This window comes from Watersipora subatra, chromosome 3 (assembly GCF_963576615.1).
Source record: "Watersipora subatra chromosome 3, tzWatSuba1.1, whole genome shotgun sequence".
In the NCBI taxonomy this organism is placed as follows: Eukaryota; Metazoa; Bryozoa; class Gymnolaemata; order Cheilostomatida; family Watersiporidae; genus Watersipora; species Watersipora subatra.
In genome coordinates, this window is record NC_088710.1 from 11,152,490 (window position 1) to 11,164,689 (window position 12,200).

General features: G+C 38.1%; 3 protein-coding genes across 3 annotated transcripts in view; all 3 read right to left on the reverse strand.

The window, feature by feature from the left end:
* The window catches only part of LOC137390018 (synaptophysin-like), a 36,648-nt gene extending 26,127 nt beyond the window's left edge, over nucleotides 1-10,521 (reverse strand). The window contains exon 1 of the mRNA XM_068076242.1: nucleotides 10,503-10,521. The gene's annotated coding sequence lies outside the window, so the exon portion shown is untranslated. The remainder of the gene's footprint in view (nucleotides 1-10,502) is intronic.
* Nucleotides 4,174-7,284, reverse strand: LOC137390335 (uncharacterized). The gene has a single exon (XM_068076668.1). The coding sequence runs from the start codon at nucleotides 7,282-7,284 to the stop codon at nucleotides 4,174-4,176; it is 3,111 nt and encodes a 1,036-aa protein (XP_067932769.1).
* On the reverse strand, nucleotides 7,294-9,120 carry LOC137390336 (uncharacterized). Its single transcript, XM_068076669.1, has one exon. The coding sequence runs from the start codon at nucleotides 9,118-9,120 to the stop codon at nucleotides 7,294-7,296; it is 1,827 nt and encodes a 608-aa protein (XP_067932770.1).
* Nucleotides 10,522-12,200: the final 1,679 nt, after the last annotated feature.

The window sequence follows — 12,200 nt, forward strand, 5'->3', positions numbered from 1 at the left end:
TGTGATTACGAAATGAGTGAAGCTTCGAAATGTTTTGCACACCTTTGTTTACAGAGGTGCAGGCTTCTGTACAGACCGCAACATTATCTGTTCTATGATAATACTCAAAACACAAAAGAAACATGGAAAGACTCATCCAAAACCACTAAAGAAATTAAATGCTAAAAAGCTAAAAACTGCACAAAGCTACCAAACACGTCAAGTGTTGAAAAGCTAGAAGAGCTAGCAAGACAAGAAAACAAATGAAAAGTTAGACGAGGAAAAAGCAATAGGAGAGATTACTGAATGATTGGTGACTACAAAAAGTCTGGCATTCAACACAATATATAAGGCACTGGAGAGAGTATCAAGAAGACACCAAGGTTGGTTCAGAGAAGTATATGTAAAGCTAAACCAGCTGTCTGAAGAGCGAAATCTTTCACAATGTCGGTATCTGTCATGTTGCACCAGGGAAAAAGGGAGAAATTTCAAAAGTTGTGAACAAACTCAAGCAGCACAACTGAGAACTGAAGTCACAAAATCAAGAAAGACCTACGCTCTGCTGCTGATCACAATGATATGAAAAAATTCTACTATGGTCTCAGAGAAGTATATTCATGGTCTACAGAAAAGGGGAACAATCAAGCTAAAAACACTTGATGGAAGAGCATTTCTGCAGGATATGAATCAAACTCTAGATTGGTTTGCTGAGTTTTTTAACCAGCTATTAAGTGTTCCAGAAATGACAGAACATAGTGTTTTAGATTTTCGCATGCAAAAACCAGTCTAGATGAGCAGTCTCGATGTACCAACTGACAAAGTAAGTCAGTCGTAAGTCAGTGGTAAGTCAAAGTAAGCCAGACTCAATGGCTCAGGCCAATTCTATTCAAATCACTGCAGTCATCCTTTCTTTCCTTCAATGATATGAAGGAATTCTACCATGGTCTCAGAAGTATATTCATGGTCTACAGAAAAAGGGAACAATCCAGCTAAAAACACTTGATGGAAGAGCATTTCTGCAAGATATGAATCAAACTCTAGACCGGTTTGCTGAACTTTTTAACCAGCTATTAAATGTTCCAGAAATGACAAAACAGATTGTTTTAGATTGTCTCATGCAAAGACCAGTCTACATGTAGACGAGCAGTCTCGATATCTTTTTGTCACCAAAAAAGGTTCCCTTAAAGTTCTCAGTGTGCCTATTCATAGACAAATAGGTTTTGTCCTCGTGGCTGAAAGCGTTTAGAGTTCCTCCTGTTAATAAAGCTGAATGTAAAATTGAAGACACTACGGTAAGCATACGTTATTTTGTCTTCATTAGTGACGAATAAATCTCCTGTCTTTAATTTTTCTATGTGGTTATACTAAAATATCTCACAGTGCTCTTGCTTTGGTAGAACCTAACACATATCTAAATGCTGATGTAATCGATCCAGTGGGTGCTGCTGTTAGGTGTCACATATAGGGTTGGCTTTGGAGGCATATCTGTAGAGTTGGTAGGTTGGCAAATTTGACTCTTCCTTTTGGCATCAGCTTTTTTGAGTTATTTGAGGTCCATTTTGCGTAACTTGTTTTACTTAAGTGTAGTCAACAAATTTTAGGGTTTGGAAGTGTTCTCAAAGTATGAAAGAGGATTGGTGGTTGTTGTTGCACATCTTGCAACCAAAACCATTTACATTGTAATAACCTTGCTCCTTGCGCTGTACTATTGTAATTTGGCTTGTAGTACAGTTTAAACTCACCACGCTAATAAAATCTGAAATTTTCCAATGGTTCTTATGGTTCTCAAATCTGTTAATAATAAGTTGACATCTTGATAATAAATTTATGAAGAATAAATAAGTAAAAACATCATAAACTGCTTCTTATTTCAGCATGGTGTTATTCTGATTTCTAGAACTAATCACGCTGCTCTAGTCTACTTTAGTATAGTGAATAGTAAATAAATGGATGAAATGTAAGTAGAGTTGTGCTGACGTGCTGCCAAGTTCCAGAGTTGCAGGAGAAAAGCTTTTGCCCAATTGCGCTTACTAAACAACTAATAGGGTTGTATCTATTGAGTAATCAGATAGAGCTGACTGCAACAAAAAAAGCTCGAAATCATGTCTAGAAACAAACTTGAGTAAATGAGTTGCCATCAAAATGAAGATAGATATTAAATTTGTCTATAAATTGCTAATCATTGAGTCAAAGTCTAGGAGCTCTGACTAAAATATTCAAGTTCCCAAAATAAGTGTACATGAAAAAGGGTCGGTCAAAGATTCACACTATTAGCAAACTTGCTTGACCTGTACACCGGGTTGGTGATGGCCTCAGAAACAAAGGTGCTAGAAAAGGAAAAGGTTATTGAAAGATTATTACACAACCAAAGAAAATTTTATACCGATCAAAGTTTGTTTTGAAAAGAATTTGATTATAGATAATAGGCCAATGTCCAAGCTACCTGTCCGCCAACTACCTGTCCGCCAACTACCAGTCAGCCAAGTTTTTCTGCCTACTGAAAATAAGGTTAAGTTTAAATGTAAAAAATTCAGGTAGAGAAGTCGTGTGGACCATGTTTTAAAACCTTCAGCGCCAACTACGGTAAGAAACACATTCCAAAATCATTTGCACATTTCCTCAGAAAAACTGACGCTACCATTGAGTATACACTGACAAAGACACCAAATGATTAGAGCTGCAGAATGGTCTAATCAGAGTCATGTTTAAAAAGTTTACTAAATGCTCTTGGGTTCAGGTTTGCTCTACATTTTACAGTCGGAAACAACATTTACAGTACCATAAAATGTATAGCTAGCCAAAACCTTTTGACTACTGTTACACTGTTTGAAGCATTGACGTTTTAAAACAAACTTGTGGTCAATTTTAAAAATAGTCGAGTCTATATTCGCATGTCAAAAGATGTGAAGTAATTGTTGGAACTAAAATTTATAAGTTTATTTAGCTTGGCAATTGCAGTTAGTTCAAATTATATCAACAAAATTATTCAAAAAAGAAAAAATGGTTTTGTGGTGCAATAGTAAGTTATATAAAAATCGAACTAGTTATTTCTGTGAAGTGAACAAAAGTAGTGAAACTTGATGTGAGAAATCGTTGTTTCAGTTAAGCTCTATTATTAAAGCCAAACAAATTTTCGATCGAAGAAATTTTTTTCTGATAAAAATAAAGTTATTTCTATAATGAACAAATCATTCAGGCTATCAGCTATTGTAGCTATGTTCCGGATAGATATGAGAGGGGTTTGTGACTGATGCAAATTTTATTGGCCAAAGTTTACAACGTAAAAACTACAATAGAATTATGCATATTATAAAAAGCATCAATAGACAAGATTTTGCATTCAGTCAAAATTTACAACAGTTTTATGATATATAAAAGTTTTACATCACTCTTTAAGCAGTTGTTAAAAGATAGCATTGGTAAAAGTAGCATATAATGATGTATAAATTCAGTATTGGCACAGCAACAAACAGATGTAAATCATTGAAATGTTAAACTACAGCCATTCTGCTTAAACTATAAAATTGCAGTTGAGAAATATATAGTGGCTATATAAAATGAGAATTTGCATACCTTGTACTCTGTGTCACGAAACTAGCTAATACTACAATCTGCTTGAGAGATACAGTCGAAAGTGTCACTCGTACCTTTGAGCGCACCTCTTCACTGTTCGTGCTGTACTGCGGTCTTGAAACGATATCTCGCCTTTATACAGTCTCAATCTTGTAAACACGTAAACAACTACTGCTAAGTATAAAATTAGAGCTTATAAATCACTAAAATAACTTTTGCAATTGGTAAGCAATAAGGTTTCGCCGATTCATTTGTTGCTTTTACTATAGGTGACAGCGTTGTCACTACATTTTCATCATTGAAAGTTAGTGCATTGTGCAATGATGACCAGTTCAGGCAGCCTACCAATTAATTATCCACCAGGTCAAATAAACAGCAAACAGGAAAATAGACAGCCAACCCAAATACATGAATCATGGCAGCACCATGTAACCCTTCAAAACACAAGTGTGTTGATCACGCTAGGGCTGCCGTTACACTCCCCATTTAATTCGGCCATATTTTATTGGGACGAATTCAACAACTTGCAGCTTAATAAGATAGCATGTGATTAATATATATAAAGGCGGGGCGAGCGAGTATCAGCTAATACTAAACTATTACTAAGTTAAATTGGTGCATTTACGAATTGACAGGCTTGCAAAGAAAAACTAATTTGTGTATAGGTCTCTCTATGATAGAATGTGGTGAAACACGTTTTCCTTTGCTGTTCATGTTACTATCTGCCATTAGTAGTTTGACTTTTCTAATTAACCTATCTTTGCTTCGTATTGTTGCTATAACCCTGGCTAGCGACCAGTGGTTTCTGTGTTTAGTTTCATCTTTTAAGATGACTATGTCATCAATTTCAATGTTTGGGCTAGCTTCTGTCCATTTCTGTCTGGCTTGAAGTGTTTGCAAGTATTCTTTGCGCCAGCGTGACCAAAATGTGTTGGCCAAGCTTTGGACTACCCTCCAACGCTTTCTGGAGTAAGCATCAGTTTGGTCAAACTTGCCGGGTGGTGGCAGGACAACTTTTGATTTCATTGTGAGTAACTGAATAGGAGATAGCGCAGTTGTGAATTTATCTTCGCTATTCTGCGCAGTCAAAGGTCTGCAGTTGACAATAGCCATAGTTTCATAAAGGAATGTTCGAAGTGTGCTAGTGTCTAGTCTATTGGAGCTATTCATGAGGATAGAATTTAGAATACTTCTAATTGTGCGAATGTGGTGTTCCCAAACTCCTCCCATGTGGCTTGAATGAGGTGTATTCGTAACAAAGTCAAAATTGTTCTCTTGGGCGTACATTGATAGTTTGGAATTGCTGCTCTCTGCTAGAGCCTTACGCAGTTCGTTTGCAGCACCTATGAAGTTGGTTCCCCTGTCAGTGTGAATTTGACGAATTGGACCTCTGATTGTGATAAAACATCTAAGAGCGTTAATAAATGCATCTGCACTCATGTCATCTATGACTTCGATATGAATAGCTCTAGATGCCATACAGGTAAAGATAACCCCATAACGCTTGAATTCCTTTCGATTTTCTTTGACTACAAATGGGCCAAAACAGTCACACCCTACGCAAGTAAAAGGCGGGTTGCATGTTACTCGTTCACTTGGCAAGTCTGCCATCTTTTGCGTCTCAGTTGGACGTCTTTGTTTTCTGCATGACACACACTTGTGAATATAAGAGGCTACCATAGAGTTCAATCCTATTACCCAGAATCCTGCTGACCTGATCTCACACATTGTCATGCCTGTTCCTTGGTGTTTCACCTTCTCATGACATTCCGCTATTACTAGTTTTGTGACATGTGAACTTTTGGGCAGTATGACTGGGTGTGTTTTTGCGAAAGGCAATCTGGCTGATTTCAGTCGACCACCGACTCTCATAACTCCTGAGGCATCAATAAAAGGGTCAAGTTTGGCCAGAGTGCTAGACTTGTTCAGAGTTCCTTGCTTTACTTGCTCATACTCTGTGAGTCTATCTTGTTGGGCCCACATCATAATAGTCATTTTTGCCTTTTCATATGATTGTACGCCAAAGTCAGGATTCGCTGGTGCCTTTTTCAATCTTGCCCAGTTTTGTAGCTTGCACACTGCTCTCACTGCCAATGAGAGTTTTGAGTATACTTTGAGTCTTTCAGCCATTGTCAGGCCCTTTGACTTAAGTATGCTATGGCATTTAGCTTTGAATTCTGGGTCAACGAGTTTAAGAAGAACATCTTCTTTGGCCGGAGGTGTAGGCTCAAAGCAGCTGTTCCAGAGTATTTCTGGCCTGGTAAACCAGCATGAGTCTACCAGCTTTGCGACGGTAGCTCCTCGTGAGGCTATATCCACAGGATTACTGTTTGTACTGATATGGTGCCATTGGTCAACTGTTGTTATGTTGCATATCTGTTGAACTCTGTTAGCAACATACACATGGAACCTACGTGCCCCATTGTGAATATACCCTAGTACTACCTTAGAGTCAGTCCAGAAGACCTCTTTAGTAACGTTTGCAAGTTTTAGTTCTGCCTTCAGATTGTGTGCTATTTTTGCAGAGAGTACAGCAGCTTGTAGCTCGGCTCTTGGAACTGTTACTTGCTTCAATAGGGCAACTCTATATTTGCCGCAGAGTAGAGCACAGTGTACTCGTTTGTCTGAGTTGACATTACGTATATAAGAGCATTGACCATAGCCTGATGCACTTGCATCTGAGAAATGATGCAGTTCTGTGGCTATAACTTGGTCGAAGTCTGGTGGTTTCAAACACCTGTCAACTTTCACCCTGTTTAGCGCTAACAGATCATGTGTCCATGACTGCCATTTTGCTTGTAGGTGTTCTGGTAATGGGTCATCCCAATCCAAATTGTCTCTGCACATCTGCTGCAGGACTTGTTTTCCCATCAAAATGAATGGTGAAATGAAACCTAGTGGATCAAACACTGAGGCTATGGTGGATAGAATTCCACGCCGAGTAGTTGCTTGGCTTTTGAGCATGACTCTAAATTGAAACTGATCGTTTTCCACACACCACTCTATGCCTAAAGCGCGCTCTATTGGAAGTGTGCTATTTGCAGCTTGCAAATCAAGATCTTGAATTTTCTCAGCTTTTTCTGAACTTGGTATGGTTCTAAGAACCTCCTTGTCATTGCTCAGAAACTTGTGCAGTCTGATATTGCCCTTAGAGCATATGTCAATAGCTCTATTCATTACAGCTACTGCTTGTTCTTGTGAGTCTAAGCTAATGAGTCCATCATCCACATAAAAATCATGCAGCTTAAAATCTTTGGCTTGTACACTGTATGGATCATTTGGATTGTGTTTGTCAGTAGCTAATTGTCGCAGGCCAAATGTTGCACATCCTGGAGAGGAAGTGGCTCCAAAAAGGTGAACAGCCAACCTATACACCGCTACCTCTGACATGCTATCATCTTTGAACCAGAGGAATCTGAGATAGTCTCGATCAGATTCATGGACTTTGAACATGTGAAACATCCATTGTATGTCGCACATGACAGCTATTCGGCCTTTTCTAAACCTATGCAGTACACCTATGAGGCTGTTCAAAACGTCTGGGCCTTGTAACAAGTGGTCATTAAGAGACTCATTGTGGAACTTCGCACTACAGTCAAACACGACCCTAATCTTGTCAGGTTTTTTGGGATGGTACACTCCAAAATGAGGAATGTACCAAACCATGCCTGGTTTTGCCTTGCTGTCTGTGAGCACCAATTCGGCGTCTCTAGACTCTGTGATAGAATTCATGAATGAAATTTAGTCATTTTGATATTGTGGGTTGTTTGCTAGCTTTTTTTGTAGAAGCTCAAAAAGCTTTTTAGCCATGCATAGGTTGTTTGGCATCTCTGGCCGAACTTTGAATGGCACAGGCATTGAGTAAAAGCCCTCTTTAGTTTGCTCTGTGTTTTCAGTAAGTGTGCTGACAAACTGCTGATCTTCCTTTGACATGGAAGTTTGTTTAGCAATAGAGTTCTCAGAGAAATCTTGTTGCAGCAAATCTATGATTTCCTTGCATGAAGGATCTTTATTTACTTTGTATGCAAAGCTAACAGACATGGGTTCATGTTCAACATGGCCTGGATTTTGAAATGTTGTTACGAGATGACTAACACGACTTGATCTATCCAAACCTTTTCTAGTTTTGCCTACTATGCTCCATCCTAATGGTGTTTGCACAGCATATGGATCAGAAACATTGTCACCTGTTATAGATTTCAGAGGTATAAGTGCTCTAGATGTGTCATAGCCTATGAGCATGCGTACCTCTACATTGTCTAACTTGGGAAGTTCGCACGCTATCATTTTCAAATGGGCCCAAAATTTTGCTACCTCTGCTGTGGGTATGTGATCTCTATCTAGGGGTATAGAGTCTCTTGTGTATGCACATGGAACTTTTATTTTGTCAGTAGTTTTGTAACCACGAATGGTTAGGTCATTGTGCATCATACAGGGCGTGTCTTTGTTCTTAGATGTCATTGTTGTTAGTTTCAATGTGGTTTGTTGATCTAGTGTATCTAACTGGGCTACTGCTTGATTGGTTACAAATGTGGTATCCGACATTGTGTCTAGCAGGGCATATATCAGTACTTCATGATCAGGCTGATTGCTACTAGATAACCACACTGGGACTGTCATTGAGTTGAGTCCTGTTGCGGCTTTTAACCTATTGCATTTTGCTTTTGATCTTGTTTGACTACTTTCCTTGTTTTCTGTTGGTGCATTGTTACCTTCTTTAATTGTGTCAGCAGTTTTGGAAGTAGGTGCATATTTTGCAACAGTCGGTGAGACAGAATTTGAAACATGTTTAGGTTGCGTTGCATTATGAGTTGTGTTTATGTTCTGTGTGGTTTGCACTTCTGTTCTACTGCTTGTTTTCTCAATAGGTGCGACTAATTGAGTTGCCCTTTGTTTGTCAAAGTGAAGTGCTGTAGGATGTGGCCCACTGAATCTTGTGCACTTAGCCTTGTGTCTACATTGAGATGACCTGCGGCTTGGTTTTAAGCAAGCCCAGCACAGCTTGTTTTCTTGAACAAAGCACTTCTTTTCATCCTGTATTTTATTTGCGAGCTTTTTACACTCTTTAACTCTGTGGTTAGGAATGTTGCAAAATGTACATCGCTGATCATCATTATTGCTACTTGACAAGCGTGCCATTGATTTTGGTTTTTCTGGTCTTTTGGCTTGTTTAAAGTCATCTGCACTTGCAGGACAGCTCATGAGCGTGGGGTCATTTACAATGTCTGATTCGTCACCAAGAGATTTTACAAATTCTTCAAACTTTGGAAATTTACCATTGACTTTTTTGTGTTTCACTACTTGCCGCTTCCACCTGTTTGCTAACCAGTCTGGAAGTTTGCTCATCAGCATGATGTTTAGCTGGGAGTCATTTAAGACTGCTAGTTCTTCTATTTGTTGCATGGCTGTTTGGCACTGACCTAGAAAGTCTGCAAACTTTTGAATGCCTGTGTGATCATTGGCTCTGAGTTTTGGCCATTGTTGCAGTTTAGAGCGAAATGCTTCTGCTACAGCAAAATCAGATCCAAAACGATCTTTTAGCTTTTGCTTAGCTGTTAGATAAGCCATGTCCAATTTTAACAAAAAGGCACCACTGATCACTTCTTTAGCTAGACCTGCTACGTACTTTTTAAGATAATGAATTTTGTCAGCATCTGGAATGCCTGAGCTTTCAACTAGTGTCCTAAATGAAATTTTCTAGTCTACATATTCTAGCGGATTGCCTGTAAATATAGGTGGGTCAGGCACTGGTAGCCTGCTACTGTGCATAGCTTTAGCAATTGATTCAGCAAGTATGTGCATGTCTGATACACCAAATTTTTCTGATCTAGTATCTACTGTTGATTGTGAGTTGCTTGCAAGTTTTTGCTCCATTTTTGGTGCATTATGGTCATATCTAATGGCTGAGTGAGAAGAGGCAAGAGTATTACTAACAATAGAAATGTGTTCAAGAGCATGGGTAATCTCTTCTCTCTCATCTAAGTCATGTTCTTCGAGAAGTTGTCTTCTCTGATTTATTAGTTCCTTTTTAGTCACAAGCTCATTTTCTTTCATGCGCAACTTTTGAGCGCGTAGTTTACTTTCTAGCTCTTTGAGCATGCATTCGTCTTCATATTGACGACGAAGTGCTTTTATTTCTGTGTCTACTTCAGCAGCCTGTATTCTGGCAGCTGCCAGTTTAACTGAACTTTTAGAACGCATGCTGATAGAAGGTGCTTTAGTATGCAAAACTGCTTGACTCTGAGACATTTTTTGGTCACTACTTTCATGCTCACTTTCAACTTTGCTAGATTCTACATAATTTTCCATGAGTTTCACTTGCTCATCAAGTTGGGTTAGGCCTGAGTATTTTGGGTCAAAGCCTCTCAAGATTTCTAAATCAGCTTTTGTATCTAGGTAAATGTTGGTCAACAATTCCTGCTTCTCTAAGTCTAAGGTGATCAGCTGATCACCAGTGAGTTTATTGAACTTTCTAATATTGCGCTGAATGTTCTGTTTTCTAATTGCAATAGCATTCTTGATTGCCTTATCACTTTGTTTACGGTTTGTCTTGCCCATTGTGATATCTATTACTTATTTGATGGCATCTAGATATGGAGTGTTAGGTAGCACTGTGTAATAACACTATTGTGAGTTTGAAAAGGTTCCAAAGGAAATACCACAAAACAACAAGAGGTCGCCAAAGTACCAACCTATGTGCTGCTAAGCGAGCCAGTGAACAATCAAAATATAGGAGCTTGACTGGTTCTCATAAAAACCGCAATTAACTGCCCAATTTTAATTACTTAGTTCATGACCTTATTGCCATTTACTTACTACAAATTTGCAAAATTCCAATGGCTTACCAATTATAATTACAAAAGTGAAAGTCGCTAAATAACCTAGTCCTATTAGATTGCCACAAAAAGGAGCGAGATTTTTCACGGTTTGTTCGCTTTGTTGTGACTCACCAAACCTTCTTGCTTGATCTTGAGAATAATCTGGATCCTTAGATGTGTAAATAGTTTCACTTCTACTTCTTTGTTTGTATCCTTCTTTAGGATATCTCTCCACTTGGCTTGAATCCCTCTTTAGGAGACAAGTTTTTACTGTAGCTATGTTCCGGATAGATATGAGAGGGATTTGTGACTGATGCAAACTTTATTGGCCAAAGTTTACAACGTAAAAACTACAATAGAATTATGCATATTATAAAAAGCATCAATAGACAAGATTTTGCATTCAGTCAAAATTTACACCAGTTTTATGATATATAAAAGTTTTACATCACTCTTTAAGCAGTTGTTAAAAGATAGCATTGGTAAAAGTAGCATATAATGATGTATAAATTCAGTATTGGCACAGCAACAAACAGATGTAAATCATTGAAATGTTAAACTACAGCCATTCTGCTTAAACTATAAAATTGCAGTTGAGAAATATATAGTGGCTATATAAAATGAGAATTTGCATACCTTGTACTCTGTGTCACGAAACTAGCTAATACTACAATCTGCTTGAGAGATACAGTCGAAAGTGTCACTCGTACCTTTGAGCGCACCTCTTCACTGTTCGTGCTGTACTGCGGTCTTGAAACGATATCTCGCTTTTATACAGTCTCAATCTTGTAAACACGTAAACAACTACTGCTAAGTATAAAATTAGAGCTTATAAATCACTAAAATAACTTTTGCAATTGGTAAGCAATAAGGTTTCGCCGATTCATTTGTTGCTTTTACTATAGGTGACAGCGTTGTCACTACATTTTCATCATTGAAAGTTAGTGCATTGTGCAATGATGACCAGTTCAGGCAGCCTACCAATTAATTATCCACCAGGTCAAATAAACAGCAAACAGGAAAATAGACAGCCAACCCAAATACATGAATCATGGCAGCACCATGTAACTCTTCAAAACACAAGTGTGTTGATCACGCTAGGGCTGCCGTTACAGCTATAGCTATTGCAAATCAATCAAAAGGGAAACAAATTGTATGGGAGAAAAATGAGGTCATTGTCGGTGAATGCTGTACAAGCATAGGTGCATATAAGCAAGCTGAACAACTTCAAGAAATATCAAATTTGACTAGCTTCTAGCGGTTTTAAGGAAAATATTATAACTAGACATTTAATTTTTTTGTAAGACTAAAATTGCTTTGGAAACTGATAGCTCAGGCTGTAAAGTACTGATATCAGCCACATCAGACAGATGTCACCGCAGAATTTGTTTATGCTGGTCTAGAAGGAACAGTAGGATTGTGTCATTGATCTTGCAAGGTCAAATAACTTAATTTGTAAGATGAATCACAGTTCTCATGGAATCACTAAAATGTTGTAATTGAGACTTTACGTGAAAAGTTAAGTCAGAAAACTCTTTTTGAAGTTTAGTTTGTCTTTTTTATCTATCAAAGATGTTCAGGATATGACTCTATTTACTGCAAATATGGAGTCATATCCCAAAAAATGAAGCTGGTTCACAGCTAAGTCTGAAAACCTCACTACAAAATATTCACTTGACTTGAGAAGCTGCTAATCTGGTGATCTGCAGAAATTCAGGATTGCCTAAAAAGACAACCAGACTGTTAAGTCTCAGTGGCAACTTTAATGAATCACAAAAGCATTTATCAATCATATTAATATCAAGCTCCCCTAAATTTGTAACTCTGCTG